The 21,944-nt window shown below is 39.1% G+C and overlaps 1 protein-coding gene across 1 annotated transcript in view; it reads left to right on the top strand.

Annotated features, from left to right (window-relative positions):
• The first annotated feature begins 4,315 nt into the window (after positions 1-4,315).
• The window catches only part of LOC131770756 (uncharacterized), a 34,043-nt gene continuing 16,414 nt past the window's right edge, over positions 4,316-21,944 (top strand). The window contains exons 1-21 of the mRNA XM_066160028.1: positions 4,316-4,450; positions 4,526-4,571; positions 5,474-5,716; positions 7,450-7,680; positions 8,331-8,645; positions 8,900-9,195; positions 11,106-11,244; positions 11,964-12,229; positions 13,650-13,785; positions 14,437-14,853; positions 15,216-15,326; positions 16,131-16,387; positions 17,377-17,494; positions 17,584-17,832; positions 18,593-18,874; positions 19,145-19,252; positions 19,662-19,964; positions 20,178-20,349; positions 20,620-20,798; positions 21,122-21,240; positions 21,531-21,601. Of these exons, the coding sequence (XP_066016125.1) occupies positions 4,430-4,450; positions 4,526-4,571; positions 5,474-5,716; positions 7,450-7,680; positions 8,331-8,645; positions 8,900-9,195; positions 11,106-11,244; positions 11,964-12,229; positions 13,650-13,785; positions 14,437-14,853; positions 15,216-15,326; positions 16,131-16,387; positions 17,377-17,494; positions 17,584-17,832; positions 18,593-18,874; positions 19,145-19,252; positions 19,662-19,964; positions 20,178-20,349; positions 20,620-20,798; positions 21,122-21,240; positions 21,531-21,601 (4,079 nt within the window). The 5' untranslated portion in view covers positions 4,316-4,429. The remainder of the gene's footprint in view (positions 4,451-4,525; positions 4,572-5,473; positions 5,717-7,449; positions 7,681-8,330; positions 8,646-8,899; positions 9,196-11,105; positions 11,245-11,963; positions 12,230-13,649; positions 13,786-14,436; positions 14,854-15,215; positions 15,327-16,130; positions 16,388-17,376; positions 17,495-17,583; positions 17,833-18,592; positions 18,875-19,144; positions 19,253-19,661; positions 19,965-20,177; positions 20,350-20,619; positions 20,799-21,121; positions 21,241-21,530; positions 21,602-21,944) is intronic.

The raw sequence follows: 21,944 nt of genomic DNA, 5'->3' as shown, positions 1-21,944 counted from the left end.
GTATGCAAATGATAAACAATTTTGTAAGCACCTTCACTTAAAGGTTTCGAGTTAAATGAATTGGACGTGCAAAGTTATTATGCCATTCGGTTAGCTGTCGTATTCGTTAACCTTTCGGTTCATGTTTCCTAATGATCAGAAAGATATTGGCCTCAGATTTCATCGATGAAACCTCTCTAATATTTGAGACGTTTCCCTCTTTGATTCACCAACTTATTCGTAAGTGAATTCATAATAAATTTTAACTTTTATGGTCAAAATCCTTGCTTCACCACTTTATTAGCCAAGTGTAACGAGAAGAAAAAGTTAGGTCATTAACGTTATAACTTGTCGTTTTTCGTTTGTTTGGCGTCACATCTATGAGAATAAGCTGCGTTTCAATTAATGATGAAAGTTTAGCGAGCGTCATACCACTAATTTATTATAAAGAAAGGATTAATTCCAGAACTTTCATCATTTGAACACAAAAGCTCCTCTTTTTGCATACAGACTGAGCAATCAACACATATCAACCTTTAAAAAAACGTTTAAATAAGTCTTGCATCTGATATTATTCATCGTATTTGCTGACAACCATGACAGATGATACTTTCGTAAATCTGATGCATTTTTTTTTGGCAAAAACTGTGGTGCTTCACCATGAGATCAATAAACGTATTACACATCTACCTGTTCTCACAACATCAATAAACTATGAAAGAGTTGCAGGACACCCAGTTGGGTCTTCTTTCATAATAAAAGGGTCGACACCCCAAAGAATACCTCAAGAAGAGCTAGATGTAGACTGAGTTGAAAAGCCTACTGTATCTTGCTTGCTTAGTTCTCGGTTGCACTTTCCATCCGAATAAAGAACTTGCATACCTATCAAGTCTCTGTGATCTAGAGCTTTGATATCACTGCACTGAAAAAATAATTCAACTTTTGATGCGGTTTTTTCTTTTTAATTTTTCTAGGCTTTTTAGCCTGATAAATATACCCTCGAGTTTTTGTCTAGTGCATCTAAATGTAAGTTTGTGTAATAAATGACCATTGGGGAAGAATCCCTAAAAGCCTTTTCCAAATTTGACTACCGTCCGTCTTTTAATACATTTTCCATTTATTTACTTGGAATTACTTATAATTGATAGAAAGATAAATTTAACTCAAGCTTATTTCTTTGAATTAAACAGTACGAATGGATCACCACAGAAAATTAGATTAATTAGTTTAATTTATAGGTCTACGTGGTAACTAATTCAGGATGTAATTAAATAATTTAACAACCTTTACAGCACCACACCGCGGAAGCATTAAGCTCTAAAAGAAAACCGCCGAAAGGTTATTTTCTATTGGATATTTTTTTGGACTTAAACGGCTGCACTAGCAATTTAAAACATGAAGTAAGGAGTAAGGAAGCTCTCTTTTAGTCCTTTTTTTTTCAATTATATATTTAAATATCATAGAGAAGAGAAGAATTGGTATAAGCCAACAGTTTACAGGTTAAGACAAAAGACATATTCGAACTTTGTGCTGCTTTGCAGCTTATTGTCAGAAACCAAAACATAGTGACAAACATAGTGACAAACATAGCCCCTTTTTAATCAGGCGAACTGAATTAAAATTTATCACAAGAGCCTTCCGTAGTCAAATTTATCCCGATCATTCTAGATCTTCTTTTAATTGCTTTTCTAACGACGAGAATCGCATTTGTTCCCACGAATTGTGAAATAAAGAAAAATGATTTATGAACGCGGATAGCAGAAGCCCGTCGTTTGACTTTTTCACTTTTATCTGGAATTTTCCTAATTTTATGGGTTTTCAAACTGATTTATGACTGCACAGAGCATAAAACGACTTTGGACCACGCAGTGACAAGTGAACGGCTATAAGGATGCTTTAAGTAGTCGCCATGTAAACTCTGCGGAAGAGGCGATGATGAACCGTTATGGAAAAGGAAAAAAATAAAAAGTTATTCCTGCTTCAGCATCACTCGTTCTTGTTGTAACAAGGCTAAGATGAAATTAAAACACTCGATTAAATGGGCGTGACTTAGACAGTGGCTAATTTCTAGTTGCTGCATATATTTTTCACAGTGGTAGGTGTCGTACAACACAGATATAAAAAACATCTTAGAGACTAGCTTAAGGTTTTAAACGGGCCTGTAATGATCTGAATGTCACACAACTCTTCTCTTGACTCTGAGGATTTCATGTGCTCAGATCATCGAAACTTCACTCATTGTCAACCATAATAGTCCTTCTTAGGACAGCTCACACCCAATCGATCACACTGGACGATAGAAGGGTAATATTTTTAGCAATCGATCAAATATCTGAAATGATCGTTATATCTTCTGAACACAACAATTTGACTATTTCTTAGGATGGCCAAAGACGAAGAAAGACTGAAGTTGCCCATATCCTCGCCTTTTTTTCTAAATCGGCCTTTCGTGCCGTTCAAACACTTGCACTCTGTGGTTTTGCCATGACCTATCTTGCTTTGTTCACTGGATTAAAAATATCGCGGGCCCTTCAACTCGCCTCGTTGTCCTCCTTGTTTTCCGAAGCTGAGCGGAGGTTTCTGTCGCTGTCAGAAACTGTATTGTAATGTTCATGAGTATCAAACGTCTTAGGGCTACCTTCATACGGAACACAGTGGGTTGGATTAATACAAGGATCATTTCCACGTATTGTCTTTAGCGTTTCACTTTAAAGAGAAAAGACTTTATTGGCCTCTATCCCCGTATTAATCAATGAACGTGTCTTCGTCGTTGCCTTGAAAGAGGGAATTATAATGAGTGATTCTTTCCGTCATTATGCAATGCACGATTAGTTCCGTGTTACTGAACAAAGATCTTGGTGTTCGTGAGGAACTTGTTTTACAGACAGCGATCGCCTGAATTTTCTAGCACTTTATCCTCATATTGATCAGTTTACAGTTTTTTTTTTCTTTTCATCCTTCGCTGTCTGTAGACAACCCATAACGATACACAGGCTTTCTTCATCTCCAAAGTAATCCATATAACACCTTTGCCACTGATCATAAGGATCTAGATCCTGTGGTTTCCATAATCTCCAACGAAAACATTTTTGTTTTGATTAATGGATATTCCAGCTGGCTGGTTAAATTGCTCCTCTTTAATTACTCCCTGGTCAGTATAATGATCTTATGGAAGTGCCATCACTCTGGAAACGTAAACCCTTTGATTCGCTTTGGACACACAGAAAAGGCTACGATGCACTTGCTTTTGCGTCTATACGGAGCAAAGGAGTTAAAATGAATCCAGAATTATTCCCTGGTGAATTATCCCCACAGCTTCAGCACCCTCGATGTTTTGATTGACCACTGAAACACACAAACGCGTTAGTCTTGTTTTTTTCCTATTCTCCGTACGAAAACCGCATAAATTACTCTCTGTGGGCTTAGCTCTACAGTGAGATGGCTCCTAATCCCTCATAGAGAAAAACAACACTTTCCGACTGTGTTTCTTACGTAAACGTTGTCTGGTCGACAAGTGCTGTCGACAAGATTTCAATAGAAGTCATCGTCTTTAACAACGGTCAATCAGCAAGATCAAGTCGTGCAGCAACTAAGCGCTCTGTGTAGAGTCATGCCGCGCTGAATAGTATCAAAACTGATCAAACAATTGCTCAAAATTAGGATTGTTTTTTAGACGTCGAAGCACCTGCTGGTATGTCTTTTCTTGAAACTATTAAATTTTTCGGTATGCACGTACAGACTACAACAAGATCCAAATGAATCTGAGGGTAAATTTTTCAATAACGCGTAACAGTCCTGATTCGTTAGATATTGCCAGCATTCAGCCCAAGGAGATCAGATCACAGCTGCAAAGAATTAAACTTAGTCGAGGAAATAATTTCTAAAATTGAATCGTAGAAGAGTAAAAAAATTAAAAAAACAAAACAAAACACGACAAAGCAAAACCAAACGGGGTAAAAAAACTCCATAATTTTCAATTCTATGCTTTTAAGTATGTTTATAGAAATCATTTCGAAATCATCCAATTTAATTGGAAAACTGCGTTTCCCAAAGCTTGAACATGGCTCTTCGAGACGAGAGAATATCTCAATTGCGAAATTTTTGTTTATCAAAGGCATGAATTTGCCAATTCACCCCCCGAAGATGGATATAGCATCAAGTATTAATGAAAGAAAACTTTAGTAGAGCTTAATGACGCTTTTGTCGGCATTTTTTTTTTGTAAAGTTTTATTATGCTAATAGCCAACTTAAACTAAAAATATCCTTTATTACGAAACATTTCAGACATTCAGAAGTTTTTGTTTCTGATCGCTGCGATAGAAAAAAGAAATACTAAGTATTCGCTTCGTTGAATACTTATACAATTGAGGAAGTTATAACATATTTGTTGTTACGAGACTCCTGACACTTCGTATTTCAGGTGTTAAAATCAAGACTTATTGCAGGGCAAATGGGTCCTAAACCTCTCGAGGTACGTTGATGGATTATTGTGTAAGGGCTTTGAGGTTATATCTCGCTGTATTGTTTCTGCCTTTCTTATCAACAGGTTCTTATCGTGGTCTTTGCCATAAGATGTTTCACTGTGGAAACGGGTAAGTCCACAATTTCAATCACATCTCTTTGAGGGAATTGTTGTGCCTTGTAAATTTTTGGAGGTAGAATTCGTTTAATTAATTTTTCAAAGGATGATTAAACCCGGAAACTGAGAATGCGGGTCTTAAGTTTTGGGCATAAGACCTGCAAATGCTTTTAGATCACTTCTATTTCGAAAACCTTGAGTGAATCTAGAGAGAATGTCCTTAGAAAGCCCAAGAGTTGGCTCTTCATATTTCACAAAAACATCCCATCAGCGAGGGGGCTACATGAATATATGCTGCCGAGAGACCAGATGCCTTGCTTTTGAACAAAAGAAGATAAAACATGATGTTTATGCCAGAGGGAAACATCAAAATTCTGAGAGTGCTTTTCCAGTAATCCTCACATCAAGCTTGTACAAAATAGCAAAAAGTCTAGTGTTCAAAGCTTGTGCAAGTATTTCCTCCTCAAAGAACAAACGTTTGAAAGTAGAATGCAATGAGTTGAAAATTTGTCGTTTGTCGCTCGTTGTAACTCCCCACGTTTAAGTTCTCTCTAATATTTTGCATTGAGACGGCTTGTTTTGAAATAAGGCCGTTATATATTGGGGTGCAGTACTAACAAATCAAACTTAATACCACCTTAATGCAATTGCAATTTAGCAAAGTTTTTCCTGATATGGAACAGGACATTCCAGAATTACCGTTAGCCTCATTTTCAAAGCGAGTCCTGGTGTTCAACCTTTCACCTGATTGTAAGTTTTATTCACTCAACTTATTTTCATACGAATGGTCGAGCATCAGGCCTCGTTTTAAAGGAAGGGGTAAAAGGTAATTCGGAAATGGCCTATTGTTCTTTAAACCCCGAGATCCAGATTAACATTTTACTGATTTGCTATTTTTTGCGTAATGTCGTGCAGCTAAAATTTTGGGACGGTGGAGCCTGGATGAGTTGGAAAATGGCCATTTTGTCGAATCCCAAAGTCAGAACGCATCTTCTACTTTGTTGCTCGCTCGCGATGGTGCCACGCATACCCGCACCGGGGTACTGACGGTAGGGGATGTCAACTACCTGAGTGTTTCTGTTCCTAATGGTGATTGCCTCGTGAATAAAGCGGCATGTGGTGGCAACCTTGTTGTCTCTTTTTGGATGAAACTTAAAGGTTGTAGACGAAACTTATGTTTTTTCTTATCTCATCTAAACATATGACAGCCATATAGACATTTGAGAAACCTTTGAAATTCAGGCAAAACAATGAAACGAGATACAATAACTACTGCTCTGGTACTTAGTAGAAATTTGTCTCCTCATTAATGTTGCTTTTAACCCACGAACGAGATAGAGGAAATCGTTTCTCAGAACTTTCCCCAAACGTATCCCTATCATCATTCTGATGGATGCATGATCCACGAGTCTTTCTTTCCGCTTAATGAAGTTCTCGTCCTTTCAGTAACTCTAGGGAAAGACCTTCTTAAAAAATTCAAAGAAACAAACAACTTATCCTCGATAGATGATCGTCTGGTATTCCGTATTGCCATTATATTGGGTCTCATCGACTGATTTCCAAAGCTTCGGTTCATTCCGATTCTTGGACATAGTGAAGGGGGTTAATTAAGTTGGATGCTTTTCAGCATAGCTTCAAGGGTATTTTTCTCCTTTTGTCCATCCTCTAAATCCAAACCTTATAGGTCCATTTAATCTTGATTCGCTAAAAGAAAATCTCTTGAAAGTTCTTTCGTGTGATGTTGAAACCCAAAAAACCAGACTAATTTACATTTTGAATAACTTCTTATGGCTACCATTACAACTTCACGCCGAGTCAATCAAGTATTCATTTATTCGAGTTATTGTTCTTGTCGTTTACCTTCCGTGAAGAAACCACGAGCGGAATTCCTTTGAGTTAGGTGCGATATCTTTCTATTGTTTCAAGTTTTTTTGCTTGACTAACTTTTTAATCCCCATTGTTATTTGATGAGTATAAAATTTCTCCATGACATACTCGGACTTGCCTCTTAAATTTGCAGCATTTGCGGGAATGCTTACAGGTCTTAGAAAGCGAGGCGGCAACTCTGGTTGCGGTAATATATTTTCGGTCCCTATTACAAAGTAGACAAGGTAGATAAATTTGAAGTTGATTAAAGGTTATAAATACCTGATCTCCAGTGTTATTTATTTACTTATTCAATACTACCTTGCCTTGAAAATAATTTCGCGTTTAGCGCATTTCTGCCAAAGATATTTTTTAAGAACTCAATTAATTCATTCGGTATTATCAAGAACGGCGCTCTGCAATCAAGAGTGAACGACTCTTCAAAATGTAAACAACGCAAGCGGTGAATGACACAGATTTATGAGAGTGTAATTTCGCTTTTTTTTTTACGTTTTCGCTTGACTTTCAGTTTTATTTTTTTGTTAAAGACGTTAAACGAAACCTCGCGTGACAATAGAAAGATGGCTACTCAACAGCGGCTTGCTCTGTACTTCGAAAACTTCGCAAGAAAAAAAATCCTGTCTCGGTCTACAGTGGTCGAAATTTCTCGTTCAAGATCTCTTTTTGAAGCTCTCAAAACTCTCGGTTTTAAAAAATTCATATCCAAGTCGAAGAAGTTTCGCGAAAGACGTAAATCCATAAACTTCCATCACAATATTTGCTATAATTCTCTGCAGTTTCATCGACACATTTAGAACAAAAGGATACGTTTAAACCTTCGCGGCCCAAGACAGCTTAATTAAGCCATTGTTCTATTCCTTTGAATTCGCTTCTGAGTCTTCCGCCATAAAGTCTCACGTCATTTCAACCGAGTCATCGTAAGCATCTCCTACTTCTTTCAAGAGGGTACCCGCCAGCAACCATCTAAATATCTCAAAACATGAACCTTTTTTTTTTTCCAACAGGGTTTCTATCAGAGGTCATTGGTGACAATAACCTTCATCAAACTGTGTTGAAGCGTTGGTTGGATGAAGTGGTCGACCCTGATTTGCGGTGGGTAAACTGTTACCGAGCTTCAGAACATGGCTGGAATGCGTCCATATTCCACGCTCGATGCGATTTCAAAGGTCCTTCGGTGACTCTTGTCAGAGTAAAGGATTTTGTATTCGGAGGATTCACAGACCAGGACTGGGGAGGTGAGAGTTTAGGTTATCGACATGCTTATTAATTCGAATATTTATCATTTTATAAGAGGTTACTCATCGGCCAATAACCTTCTATCTTCCAACTTGAGCTGACCTATTAGCCAGCTGGTAAACTGACCAACTAATTCATTAACAAAAGTACCGTTGTTACGTACCAAACAGCTAAATGATTAGCTAACTACCTCAATCACTTACCGATCCAACCAACCAGAGAATAAGTCAATAAAATAACCAGCCAGGTATTCAGCAAGTTAACAAGCCTGACATCAACCAGCACCAAAGCTACCGATGAAATCAATGTAAACAGTGCAACCCGACCAGCAACTAACAAATAGCCAAACAACCAATGCAACGCATTGGCTAAGCGCCAAATCAGCCAATCAATTAATCATTTAATCGACCAATCTATCAATTAGCGGTCGATAAATCGATCAATCAATGAAACAGTCATCCTGTAGAAAACCAAATCTAAAACCGTCAACCCACCCATCATCCAACAAACCAACTTAAAAACTCATCAACCAGACCCATCAATTGCCAACTAAGTTGATCACCTCCTTATTTCAAGTCAATTTATTCCTTTCCGTCTATACCTTACTAATCCGTTTACCGACGATTTAATTTTACCTTATTTCCCAAAGGTTCTCCTGGACCAAGAAAGAGTCAAGACTCTTTTCTCTTCCTACTTAGTAACGACAAAGACAAGGGATTAAAAGTGAAACTTGATATAAACGACTCTTCACATGCAATTCGCAATGATCCTTCTTATGGACCGTGGTTTGGTAAAAGCGACTTGGTAATCAGTGATATGGCTGCGTATAATATCAACTCTAGCAGTTGTCTTGGTGAATCCTATAACTTACCAGATGATCTTGTGTCCGGTAGCGTTGACGCCCACAATTATTTGGCTGGTAGTAGGTACTTTATGCCTGAAGAAGTGGAAGTGTTTCATATAGGTAAGAACTAATCAATTGCAAAAAAAGCTGTAAGAGACAGCAAGACACAAACACTTACCAATGTCGTTAAATCTGTCTCACGAATATTGCTTTAAGAAAATCGTTAACATGCACTGCAAGAGTTATTTTTCTCCAACAAGGGCGCAAAGCAGGTTTTAAATTACGCTCACGGGGCAATTCTCACTTCAACCGAATCCGTTCATTTTTGGAAGTAAATTTGCAGCATCTTTTTTTTTTTTTTTTTTGTGATCAAGAATGCTTCCATCCCCTTGGTATGAGTAATGGAGAGATTGCCAATGATCAGATCACAGAGGCGACAGGTAACTATTTAGAAAACCATGCACCGTGGCAAGCTAGACTCAACATTTCTCCGGGGAAGACCTGGATTCCTATAAAAAAGCAGGCTAAGTTGGTGGTAGACTTGGGTTCTCCTCGGCGAATCCTTGCCGTAGATGCACATGGTAATAGAAATGCTAGCAATCCTAAGTATCCAACAAAATTTGGATTTTGGTATAGCCCGTCAAGTCAGGACCGCACACTTTTGATGGAGGTAAGTTGGTCATTTAAAATCCGTTCTTAGCTCTTTCACTCCCAGGATCTCATTGGTAATTCTCCTTACAGTCTTTCATACAATTCGTATGATGCTAGTCCTGAGAATTTGGTGTTGGATCAACTAATAAATCCCTAATTGATAATCCTCTTTAATTCTCGTCACTTGACAGGTTGATATTGTATTGATATTTATGTAATGGTGTAGTTTGATCGTCCGGGTGAGTGTAGTCCTGAGAAGGACTGTTGTCGGTAGTGGTGACTGACTTTTCGACAACCTGAGCGGAAGTCATCATCAGAGTCAAGTGAAAGGTTGTTGTCAGTCGAATGTACTTAGTCCGGTTTGTGCATACTGATTGGTCAGTTTTGCCGTGATGTTATTGGCTGTAAGACTCAAGTGACGTAGGTCACCCGGACGATCAAACTACACCATTACATGTTACCTCGGGTTCAAACCATTTACTGTATTGATATTGTGAGGAGAAATTCTGTCTTGGTCATGGCAGTTTAAGGGTTAACATCTCCATCCTGGGCCATCTTTGTGATTCCTTAAAGCCCTGATGACTAATTTCAGTCTCCTTTTCGTGGGTGTGATATCTTGCATGCAGTCTCCTTTACATTAAGAGAAGTTTTGGACTTTGCGAATAGTGACAATACATCGTAAGGCGGTTCATTCTAATTGAGAGAGTCACGCTGATTTTTGGTGGTAAAACCCGCACAAATGAATTCCTATCGCTGCCCAGATGTCAAAAGAAGCTTTCGAAGGTGTTTCTTCTTGTAGTATGCAAGATGCATGTCACAGGAAACCTAATATTGGCCTTACTAACCAAAACTTTTTCTGTAACTCAATGGCCGAGCATCAGAGCATAAAATCCGACGGTCCTAATTACGTTTTGCCGTACCTTCCACCCCCCCCCCCCAGATGAAACAGAGGCGAGGGAACTTCTACGCAAATCTGACACTAACCGTGTTCCGTGACGTCACTCTTTTGCAAGAAATAATATAACGAATTTTTATTGGTTAACCTCTTTTGCCGTTTTTATTCGTCAATTCTGATCGGTTAGAGTTATACAACTGTAATAAAACTGTAATTTATTTCCATACTAACAAACATGATGGTGAACAAGTGCATTCATGGTCAACTTTTCAGAAAACAGCGATTTACGACAAGGTTTTAAGGCAAGTTTGCGCGATTTCTGGGATAAAGACATTTCAAGAAGAACAACAGAAAGCCATAGATATGTTTTTAGAAGGTAACGATGTCTCTGTTTCGTTACCAACTGGCAACGGAAAATCTTTAATATATCAAGCAGCGCCAGGTGTTATCGATGGCCTCTCTCCCCCAAAAGAAACCGGTCACTATATTTATTGTGCCGCCCGTTAAAGCTCTCAGACAAGACCAGGGCCCAGTTTTATAAGGGGCAGATAACGCTATCCAACGGATAAGTGATAGCAAATCGTATAGCGTTATCCAACGGATTGACATTTATCCAGTGGATAGCGTTATCCAACCTTCGAACAACCGGGGCCAGGTGTACCATCTTAATTTACTTGGGCGAAGAGGATTGTCCGTCTCTTTGCGAACGGTGCTGCGAAGCTGTTAAATTAAAGCTAGTTATTTCTTGCAGCGATTCTTCGCAAAAAAATATTATCAAGTGATATTATTTTGCATAAATAAGAGTGACGTCCCGGAACACGATTAGTGTCAGGTTTGCGGAGACGTTTCCTCTCTTCCGTTTCACCTTGGGGGGGAGGGGGGAGGGTACGGCTACACGTGGGTTACGACCATCTGAGAATCGACTACTGATGGGGAATTAGAGTTTCTTCCTTTGTCCTATGCTCTTGACAAGAAAAAAACAGTTTTCTCTTAGCCAGATGTGTTGAAATACTACAATCATTCCTCATTTGCAGAATCTCACCTTAGAGGATGAATCTTCAATCAAGCGTTTTATCTTTTCGCCATCGATCGTTGCACAAAAGCTTCTTGTTGAAACCGTGAATTGCAACGTCGAATGTGCGTTTGCTATGGAAATTTATGGATGTTCGGCGGGTGAGTCTGAAAGATGTTGCCAAATGAAATCCCTTTTTCAATAGATAAACATCCCATAAGTTTAAAATCAGTGTTAATAACAGTTTAGAGTTATAGGTTGGTATAAGTCTTCGTATAGAGATTCTGTGGATACGAATATCTCTGGGGAGAAGAAGTGGAAGAGGAGACCATGGGGTGGGGAAGGTCTGCAAGAGATAATTAATGTTCTCTTGTTTCTGGTTGTTGCTCGTTCAACGGCGTTAAAACAAATAACATTTCAAGGCTAGGAATATATACTACTGAGTTGATTTTATAACCAATTACAGAGTGACCTCATTTCAGAGACACCCTTAGTACCAAGCAGCTGAGTATTCTCATGTAGATAGGGTGTTTTATCAATTTTAACAATAAGGAAATAAAATGAAAAGATAACCTAGCGTATTTCTAAGGTGTAGGACCAAAGTGTGTGTCAACTTAACTTATGAAAAACTGTTATTAAAATGCAAGTTAGTCTTTTCTTTGAAAACAGCCAAGCGTTATCCCACCTTGACCTTAAAACTAGGAGAAAACGCCTGGTATGTATTTTTGTGGCATTTTCATTCATTTATACCACGTGCTTGTGATAGAGTCCAGAGTCATACAAAGAGGCTGGTGTTGATGAAAAAATTGCGATTCTCTTAACATCATGAGCATGTTGTCTTGTTCTAAAATAAAACACTCTATCTGCAATATTTTATTAGGTTCTTGTGAAGAAGAGCTCCCTATTAAAAAATTCTCAGCTTCTTCCTTTGCGCAATCTAACAAACCAAGCAAAGCTCGTTTCAACTCTTCCAACTGTTGGAAACCCAGGGATGCTATTGGTGGTGAAGATTACTTGGAGATTGACCTAGGAATTATTAAGGTCTTAAGCGCTATTACAACGAAAGGAAACATTCAGTACAATCTCCAGTACAGTACGGACGGTATCAGCTGGAAGTATTATCCGGACTTCAGCGGTTCTATAAAGGTATATACAGATTGACCAGTTCATACAGGTTCCACCGAATAGGGTAAAATAAAAAATAATAAAAACAACGCAATTTTAAGCCATAATTGACCACTGAAGTTACAAAAATAGCTCAAAAATACCAATTAAAATTAATTTAGAGAAATAAAAAGGGATTAAAATTTACTTGAAAAATTATCCCTTTTTTATTTGAGTGGTTCCGTTTTAAATAACTGATCATTACAGGTGGAAGACAATACAAACAGCCTGTTGGGACTCACTCAAAAGTCACCACGGGTTACCGCTTAAAAGAGGTGTAATTTACAGCGGTCAGGGGGAAGCAAATTCGGGACTTAAACAACCGACTACTTTATACAGGTTCGACTGTAAAAGCAATTGATGCAACGAATTTTATTTAAAGAATATATACGCCTTACTAGGTAATTTAAGAATTTGTTCATGCTTAGCGTACGTATCGAGTTATGGATGCACGCTGGAAGTTTGGAGAGCACGAAAAATGCGTAAGAGTCGCTCGAGGCGCAGCCGAGAGCAACTCTAGCTTTTTGAGTGCTCTCCAAACTTCCCAAGTTTTAGCACAGCTAAAAGCATGACCAAATTCTTTTATAACAGAGCGACAACAAGGATCTGCGCGAAGAAGCCTTTTATTGTGATAGAGAACAAAATTCTCACACCGCACAACAAAAAGTAAACAAACGTCCCTATTGGCTGGTCAGAAACACGCCACATTTTATACTTTGGATTTTATACTTTGGTTTGAGCGAGAACATTTGATCCAGTTAATCGATAACTGTGAATGAAAATCTCAAAATTTACGGAAAAAATGGAGAAAATCAAAGCCAAATGAACTCAAGTGTCACTAAAAAAAATTCTCACGTCATCTTAGTTACGCACAAGCATGCGTAAATAAAGATTTTGTTCATAGCAGCTCAATAGGACTTATATAGGGCAAGCACGCGCGCTGTGTTATAATTAGTGTTAACAAATGAGTTGAAAACGTTAATTGACCACCGCAAAGAGTTAAAGCCTTAAGTCTTAGCGTAAAGAGTTAAATCCGTAAGTTTTAGCCTTTTACTCTTTACGGTGGCCAATTTACGTTTTCAACTCATTTGTTAACACTAAATTACCTGCTATACTCTCCCACCGACGCAGCACCACAGTTTCTTTAGAAAATTACCCCCTTTACTCATATACGCCTTACTGTCCGGCGGAGATGGAAAGCATAGAAAAGATACCTGATAAATTTTATTTGTTTCTTGAGACGTTGTTCTCATCTGTCGAGATGATAGTATCGTATTGAGCGGCTCTATAAACTAAATGAAAAATCGTCAAATTAGTACATTTGAATCCTACACAAGAATGACAAATTGGTAAACCAGGTGGTTTCGTACTGAACTTTATGTGGATGTGATTTCTCTTTAAGGTGTTTGCTGTAGAGGGAGTGACCACTGTGAGTATCAAACCTATGGTACAAGCACGTATTCTTCGGGTTTATCCAATCAGCAGTAACACCTGTTTAAGAATTAAACTTAGTGGCTGTAGATCTTTCAAAGGAACAGGTAAGTAGTTTTAGAAACTGTGCAATAGCTGTCGTTACAGTTTTGTTTTCTTAACTTGTTTGAAAAGATAGTAGCCCTAAATTTTCAAGAAAATGAAAAAAGTTAATACGCATAGCTGCGTTGAACTGTTTCTTAACTCTTGCACTTATGCGTCAATCAATTCGACGCTTCAACTTTCCCTCCAGCAACCCTTGCGGCATTTGAACTTTGGAAGATTGGTTAGTTGTAAAATTTTGTTCAAATGCCTTACCCAAGTGCCGGATTTGGTCGTCTGTTTTTTTTTTTGTTTTGTTTTGTTTTGTTTTTTTTTTATAAAAAGCAAGATCAGCGACGGTGACTTTCTCGTAAACCTTTTTCCTGAGCCATCTGCTCGCAAAAAAGAACTTGAAACACCTCCATATTAAAAGATAGAACATTAATTTCGCTGGAAATAATTAACAGGTTCGGTTTGAATCCCCATCTCACCCAGGCAAAGTTAAAATTCCCCACCCCCCCCCTCCGGAATGCGCATGGGTTGCCCGGATTGGGGGGGGGGGGGGATGGTTAAGGTTCGAATTTATCAGTGCATTAGATGAGATACCATAATCACTCGTCGAAATTTGTATAAACTGATCACTTTTAAAACTGTGAATTGTTTAATTCAATCTTTAGACACCGCCATTATGTCCTCGGGAAGATATCCATTTAATGAAACTGGAATGTTAATTAATAAATCTTCAACGGCACTGAAGGCACAATATCACTCCACCAACGATAGTTATGTGGAGACAAAAGAGCCGTTTACCTCGATCGATTGGACTCGGGTTACGTTTCGGCTGAAGAAAAACGACGAAGCGTTAATATACCTAAACAACGTGAAGGTCGATCAAGATAAATACAAACGTCGCCGCTCTGCTGCTTATAAGTCGAATTCTGCCAAAGTTATAAATTTAGCCAGTATGTCTTCTTGGGGCAACGTGTCATCCTCTCAGATGTGGGCTGTCGAGAATATTCAACTGTCTGATCTTAGTTTGTGGATAGGTTCTATTGGTGAAGAGTTTGCTGAAAGAAGGCTGCGTGCGATGTTAGGTACAGCTTTTTCAAAATTTTTCTTAAGGTGCTAGTAAGTGATACATATTTATAACTTCACTATCTGTTTAAATTACGAAGCTTTAAAGTCAAACGCTTTGATTTGTGGGAACCTTCTGAACCTTGACCGGTATATAGAATGTATTCAGATAATAAAGATGAGGAGAGTTGTGTTGAAAAGTTATGTACAAGAAGGGGTAGCACGTTTCCAATCAAAATATATCGCATAGACTCTGACCACGTTTTCCTTTCACTGTGGGCCATTCATTTTGAATTGTTTTGTTATAGTTGCAAACACAATGAATCATTCCCATAAATAATCTTTCTTAGGCTCATGAAGTCATTGTACCTTATTTTCTCAGAAGTGTGCGACTTCGATGATTCACCTTGTTCTTGGAAAGTAGGAAATTGGACGAAAAGGAAGGGCAATGTTCCTAGTGAGGGGACTGGACCGCCCAGCAAAGATATTGATAGTAAGTGCACTGGTCACGGGTGAAGTTCTTCGAGTTTCACTTTCATCAAAAGGGAGTTTAAATTTCCGACGACTTCGCCTGGGTAAACCTTGCTTTAAAAAAAATTCTCCTAACAATTTTAGGAGTAGCTCAATGTTTTTGACATACCTAACGGCGCCAGAACTCCCGTTTCGTGAATTCAATGGTAAATTCGTCAGGGATTTCGATCTCAGACTACGCAAACTTTGGTTATATTATGTTTTAGTTTTGCTGAGGGAGGGTGGGAAATGCACAGATTTTAAAAACGCACGTGCAAAGGTATTATATTGCTTATTAAATCTTTTGTTTCGCCGTCTACACATTTCAGTCATCATGGTGGATCTCTTGACCCTTTTTGTAATATCTAGGTGTGATTAGCATATCATTCTCCTTACAGCACAGTCCTTAATAGCACATGAAGGTCATGAGAATATACACACTTATGTTAGGGCCAAATGGTCCACGCTCGAGTGCTGTGAGACACTGGATAGTCGTAGTGCCTCTCCTACACCAGGAGATTATTACAAATGGTGATAGGTAAGTTATCGGGGAAACCTGACGACTTACTGTGGGTTTTGTACGAGAGAGTCAGTGACGTACCATCCACCGGTCGCCTCATGCTTCAGAAACCGGATTAAGAGCTGGTGCCGTGTAAGCCCTGCATTCGATCTATTTTAAAACGACTCTTCTGTGTTCGACACGTAATTGGCTGTATTTTCCATACCATAACACTGCAAAAAGGTTCAACTTTGCACTAGATGTAACCAATTTTTATTCCATTTCTAGACTTTTACATACACCTGGAGTCGTCTTATCCTCGCGTAAAAGGTGACAGTATCCGCTTTGAGAGTCCAGTTGTAGTGCCTGCCTACAAATGTTTGTCTTTTAAATATTCCATGCGGGGAAAGCACGTGGGCCGTTTGACAGTTTACATACAGCGTGGTAAAAAGTCTGACCCAGTGGCTAAATGGAGACTTAGCGGAGATCAAGGAAACTCTTGGAAACGAGGGAAATTGAAATTACAGCGGCAACGCCCTTTTAAGGCAAGGACAATTATAAGAAATCGGTCGAGGTTTGATTAGTTCGTTTGTTATATGGATGGCTATTTTAGGTTGTTTATGCAGCAATTCAAAATAGATCGGAATTAGCCTTTCAAGGAAAGGAACGGTCGAATCCAATTTTATTCAGGTTGCATAGTAACTTACAATTCTCGTCGCAATTTTGAAATATTGTCCCGGGTTGGCAATGTTGGTAGAAGTACAGTAAGGTAGCCTGAAAAAAAAAACAACAACAACAAAAAGAACTCAACGTTGAGAGGAGGGCCAGGTGTCGCAATAAGAATAAACAAGGCTTGTAGTTTAATATGTGAAGTCCAAGATTCTTTTGCTCGTTTTTAATTTTGTTTGCTTTCTTAGTTTTGGTAACTTAAGGTTCCCTTATCAGTCTCTCCGTGTGTCTGTCTATCTGTCTGCCTGTCTACCTCTCTGTCCGTGTGTTTTTCTATCTACCTGCCTGCTTGCCTGTCTGCTTGTCTACCTGTCTGCCTGCCTGCCTGCTTATCTGCTTGCCTGTCTGCTTGTCTACCTGTCTGCCTGCCTGCCTGCTCATCTGCCTGCCCCCCTGCTTGCTTATCTTCTTCTTGCCTGCCTACGTGTCTTTTAGACCGTTCGAAAATCCTGGGGTAGGGCCTACCTTGTCTATCTATCTGCCTGTTTGCCTGTCTATCTGTCTGCCTGTCTGCTTTTCTACGTGTATATCTGTCTGTCTGCCTGTCTGCCTCTCTGCCTGTTTGTCTGTCTGCCTGTCTGCCTGTCTGCCTGTCTGCCTGTCTGCCTGTCTGCCTGTCTGCCTGTCTGCCTGTCTGCCTGTCTGCCTGTCTGCCTGTCTGCCTGTCTGCCTGTCTGCCTGTCTGCCTGCCTGCCTACCTGTCTGTCGGTCTGTCTGTCAATTTTCCGTTCTTTGCTAGATCCCGCTAAACCAGTTAAATTATTATAAATTAGATGTTAATTGTCACTCTAACCTTCTGATATAGGTGATATTTGAGGCAGTTGTAGGGGACGGTTTCCTTGGAGATATTGCCCTCGATAACGTAGAACTGTCAACGAATACTTGTAATTACTACCCAGACTACGCAGAAAGTTCCTCTCAAGGTACGTTCAGAACTTATTTTTTAACTTAATTGCCATTTAAGGAAATGAATTTATTCGATTGTCCATGTATCAAATCGTGATCATTTCAGCTCCAGCCTTAGAAAAGTCCGCGATCATTGGTCACCTTTCCACATTAAAATCGTCTCTGTTGCGAGCACTTCATACGGCTCGTGGGAAGAATGACATCTGGGTGCCTTGCTACCGAGCTCTTGTCGACGGAAGAGACATCGAAAACTTTTACTCTAAGTGCGGCGAGAAAGAAGCAACGGTTACAATAGTGCGAGTTAACAACTACATCTTTGGCGGATACACTGAAGTTGGCTGGAACGAGGTTCGGGGTTAGTTGATCACTTGATAGCAATTGAATGATACACCAATTACCCACACTTGGAAATAAGTACCAAGTGATTCCTAATTATTCACGCACCTTCTTTCCTATGATACCTTTTCGTCGACTTACCTTCTAACCAACCACTTCCCATCTTTCCCTCTATTTTATCATCATTTACCAACTTTGTCAACAGGCCACGTACCAACCTTCCTAATCCCTTACCTTCTTGCCTGAGTACCGACACACCCTTCGACCCACGCCATTTACGAACAGTACTTTGCATGCTTAGTTAAATTATGATCTTCGGCCAATTCCTTCCACTCCTACAACTTTTACGCAATTAAGAAGAACCTCCTTCTCCCCAAGATTGCTAAATCTAACCCTGAAGTTAAATAGGGAGAGCTCATGTTTGTATCAGGGTTTGGGAGAGCTGGGCACACATTGACACAGCCAGGTATAGGTAAAAATGAAGCGTCTCGAATTAATTTTATTTCTTACGGGTCTGCACACTGTAGTTACCTAACCAAGGCATCCCGTTTCATTACAGTTACCTGTCCACCTACCCGCCTCTCTTAGTTTTTCTATTCCTCTATAGTAATGTAATTCAGTTTGCTTTACTCGTCCCAAATTATACTGTTTCCACTGATTGGTCCCTACCTAGCTTTCTGCCCATCTGCATGCTTGCCTGTTCACTTCCTATTTTCACTGCTTCCCCCCCCCTCCCCCCATAGTAAAATAATTCTTTAATTTCCTTGTTTCGTTCGCAGAGAGAGGGATCGCTGTTAACACAGGCGCGTTTCTATTCAGGTTGAGGAACAGCTATGTCAAAGATTTCGAAATATTCCCTATTAGCAGCGACAAACGACATGAGGCACAACGTGTGAGGCCACATGAGGGACCAACATTTGGTGATGGTGATCTTTCATTGAAGACGATGTCAGTTGGCTCCATTCAACACGGAAATTCATTCGAAAACTGGAATGGCTCGTTTTTGCCTGTACACACAGAGGATTTTAGCATTTCTGACATTGAAGTGTTATACCCCAAAGGTAACCCAGTTTAGAAACGTAAGTGACTAGTTGTTCCTCACATGTATATTGCAGGGCTTTTTTTTTTTTTTTTTGCTTTTTGAAGAAAAAAGAAAACAGAAAAAATTCTTTATTTAGGTCAGCTTATATTGTAAACTTGGTTGATAAAAACAAAATTCTTGCTTTATATTGGGAGTGAGGTTAATTTTTCTTGTCGCTGCAGAAATGCATCTGCATTTTCCGAGAGTAACTATTTAATAGAGATTTCACTCCATATTTTCTGAAAACCAGACAGTTTGTGCAAAGAGCCATGCAACCACTACGAGGGAAACTGTGATGAAATTACTACCAAGTGTGTTTGTGATTGGACAGAGCGCAATGTGGAGTGGTGTTTGGAAGGTGATGAATTTTATCGTAGAAAACAGCATAACGTTTCATCGTTACGACGTTTTTCACGTGGGTCTCTTATTACTTTCATTGATTTTTACTGATGATCAAAACTATACAAAAATTCTGGAAAGTGATTGATTAGCAGCAGCCATTTGCGCGCGTGAATTGCGAAATTCTATCTTCAAGCGACGAACAGTATTGCTTCTCCTGTGTGCCATTCATATATACATTGATCTGTTTATATATACATTGATCTATTAGCTCGCTACTAAATTAAAAAGTCCACTTTTAGAATGGTGTAGTTTTTGCAAGGTTTCAAACATGTTTACACCATGAGATATCTTAAGAAAGATCAAATCAAGAACGCAAGGATATCATCAAGAAGAAGATTTTCTTTTGTGCCTATGACTTTGAACAGGTGATCCGAAAAAGATTATCAATCTCTACCACGATGCTATGTCCTACTGGGCTTTGGACTCTGTCGAAGATTTAAAGGACCGCGCAAGACTGGGTTGGGGAGAGGCGCACGGTACGGTGAGCCTAGTTGCTAAGGGTCTTAGTGGCCAGGCCATACAGCTAGACGGTGTGAGTGGATGGGTCGACCTCGGAAATCTGGGCACCTTTTGTCAAATACGGAAGTGTTCCGAAGATTTTAGTATTTCTATGTGGATGAAGTATTATCCTAGGGAGAACGGCGACAATGAGATCTTCCTGCATTTCGGTAAGTTGAAGATGACAGTAGCTCGTTGAAGTTCACAGCACCTTTATCCTTTCACTTTTTCTTAAGAATCGGTACTAACTATAACTCAGTATCTAAAATATATTCGTAACGAAGAGGACTGGGTCGTTGTTGGATTCAATGTTGTTTTGCAAGGGATTACAAGAATCGTCCAGAATGCATATGCACGCGCAAACTTGTTGTTCTTCTCTCTAGATAACGGGTTTACAGTGGCACAATTATTTTACGAAGCAAAATCAAAGCTAGTCGGACTCTCTATTAGCAAAAGCTCATTGGGGGCTTCTTGCAGATTTTCAGTTGCAAAGGGATTTTGGACACATCTGGGTTTCTCCTGGGACAGCGTGGAAAAATCTCTTAACATCCAAAAGTAAGTCTTTCTTTTGTACAGGTTTAAGAATAGATCGAGTCCTGTTATTCGGAATGGAATGTGCCGGACTACTGGATACGTGCGTAGGCAAAGAATGCTTCTGGAGGAGAAGCTGTGACAATTTAATTTCCTCAGGTTCTGGACAAATAATCTTAAAAGGAAGACCCTGCCAAAAGTTTTCATGGGAAACGTTATTGGAAAAAGATCTCAAGTATACTTAAGCCGTAATATTAAAATTTATATTAACAACAAATCGATGTTAACCATTAGGAATGGAGAAACAGTTGTCAGTCAGAAAGTGTGTGATCCATGCAGTACTCCTTCCGCAAACGGTCCATCGCTCACGATTGGTGCTGGATCTTTCCCCAGTGCCTCGTTTGACGAGATTGCAATTTGGAGCATGTCTCTTGCGAAAGACAGATTTGTGAAAATTTACAACACATATAGAGGTATCTAAGGGAAATGTCGATTTAAAAAAAAAGTAAAAAGCAGATAGGCCTCAATGGCTCACATCGGATCCATTGAAAAAGTATTTAAAAGTCTTTCTCTCCGTTAAATCTGTAAAACGTCAACTAGAAGATCGACGTATATATTTTCTTAGTATTTTGATGGGAACTTGATTGAAAACCTAACTCTTGTCGAACTCGTTCTCAAATGTTAGGGTCTTGCTTATCATGATCTAGTGCCATCGTTCGATCTTCTTTTGGTATTTGTCATACATAAATAATTTTATGTGCTGATTGCTGTTTGAATGCCCTTTCGTCGTTTAAAGGTCCCGAAAAACTTCATGTTGAGTTGTCCCTTCAGTTTACCGGGATCTCCTGGAGTGATGATTTCCATGATCCAGAATCTAAAAATTTTACAGCGCTTTTTCAAGTCTTGAGGAATGAGGTTTGTTACTGGAACTGTGAAAACATAATGACAACACCATAACCGCACTTGGGACTTGTAAGCACCTCTAGGCCTGTGCCGGAGGGGCCCTAGTCTTAAGATCATTGAGCTAGTTGAAATTTTCTGAAAATTTAATTTTCCCTTGTTTTTGTTTTATATCAATCATTTATTATTTAAATTTTTACCTTTTTTATTATCTGTGGATGGATGTTAGTTAGAAGACTTCCACTGAGTTCCGTCCTTTTTCACGAAAAGATAAAATAATCCATTGACATCCTTTCTTTTTCCAGATCGTTACCTTCTATTTGAGCATGCAAGAAGTTAAGATAACTTCAGAAAACATATATTTATCAGGATGCTGGTAGGCTGTTGGTTACTTATACGAATACATGAGAACATTTTTAGACTCAGCTATCTGGTTTCCTACCGACAATTTTGCACGTTCCACGTGTGTTTCTGGATTGTTTATTATCTCGGAATTAGGCATCTACAGGAATGAAGGACTTAGCTTCGAGAAACCTCCTTGGAATTAATCATCACTTATTATTTCTCTTAAGACAAGGACTGCAAAGCCCATAGTATTCGATAATCCGAGATAGTTATACATCTAAAAGGTCAATATATGAAATTATCAAATCGAGAGTGCGCTCTAGAACTACTCAAAATTAAAGAACAAGAGGAGTCGAACGACCAATTAGAACTGC

This window comes from Pocillopora verrucosa, chromosome 13, assembly GCF_036669915.1.
Source record: "Pocillopora verrucosa isolate sample1 chromosome 13, ASM3666991v2, whole genome shotgun sequence".
Taxonomy (NCBI): Eukaryota; Metazoa; Cnidaria; class Anthozoa; order Scleractinia; family Pocilloporidae; genus Pocillopora; species Pocillopora verrucosa.
This window is presented reverse-complemented; position numbering and strand designations above follow the sequence as displayed.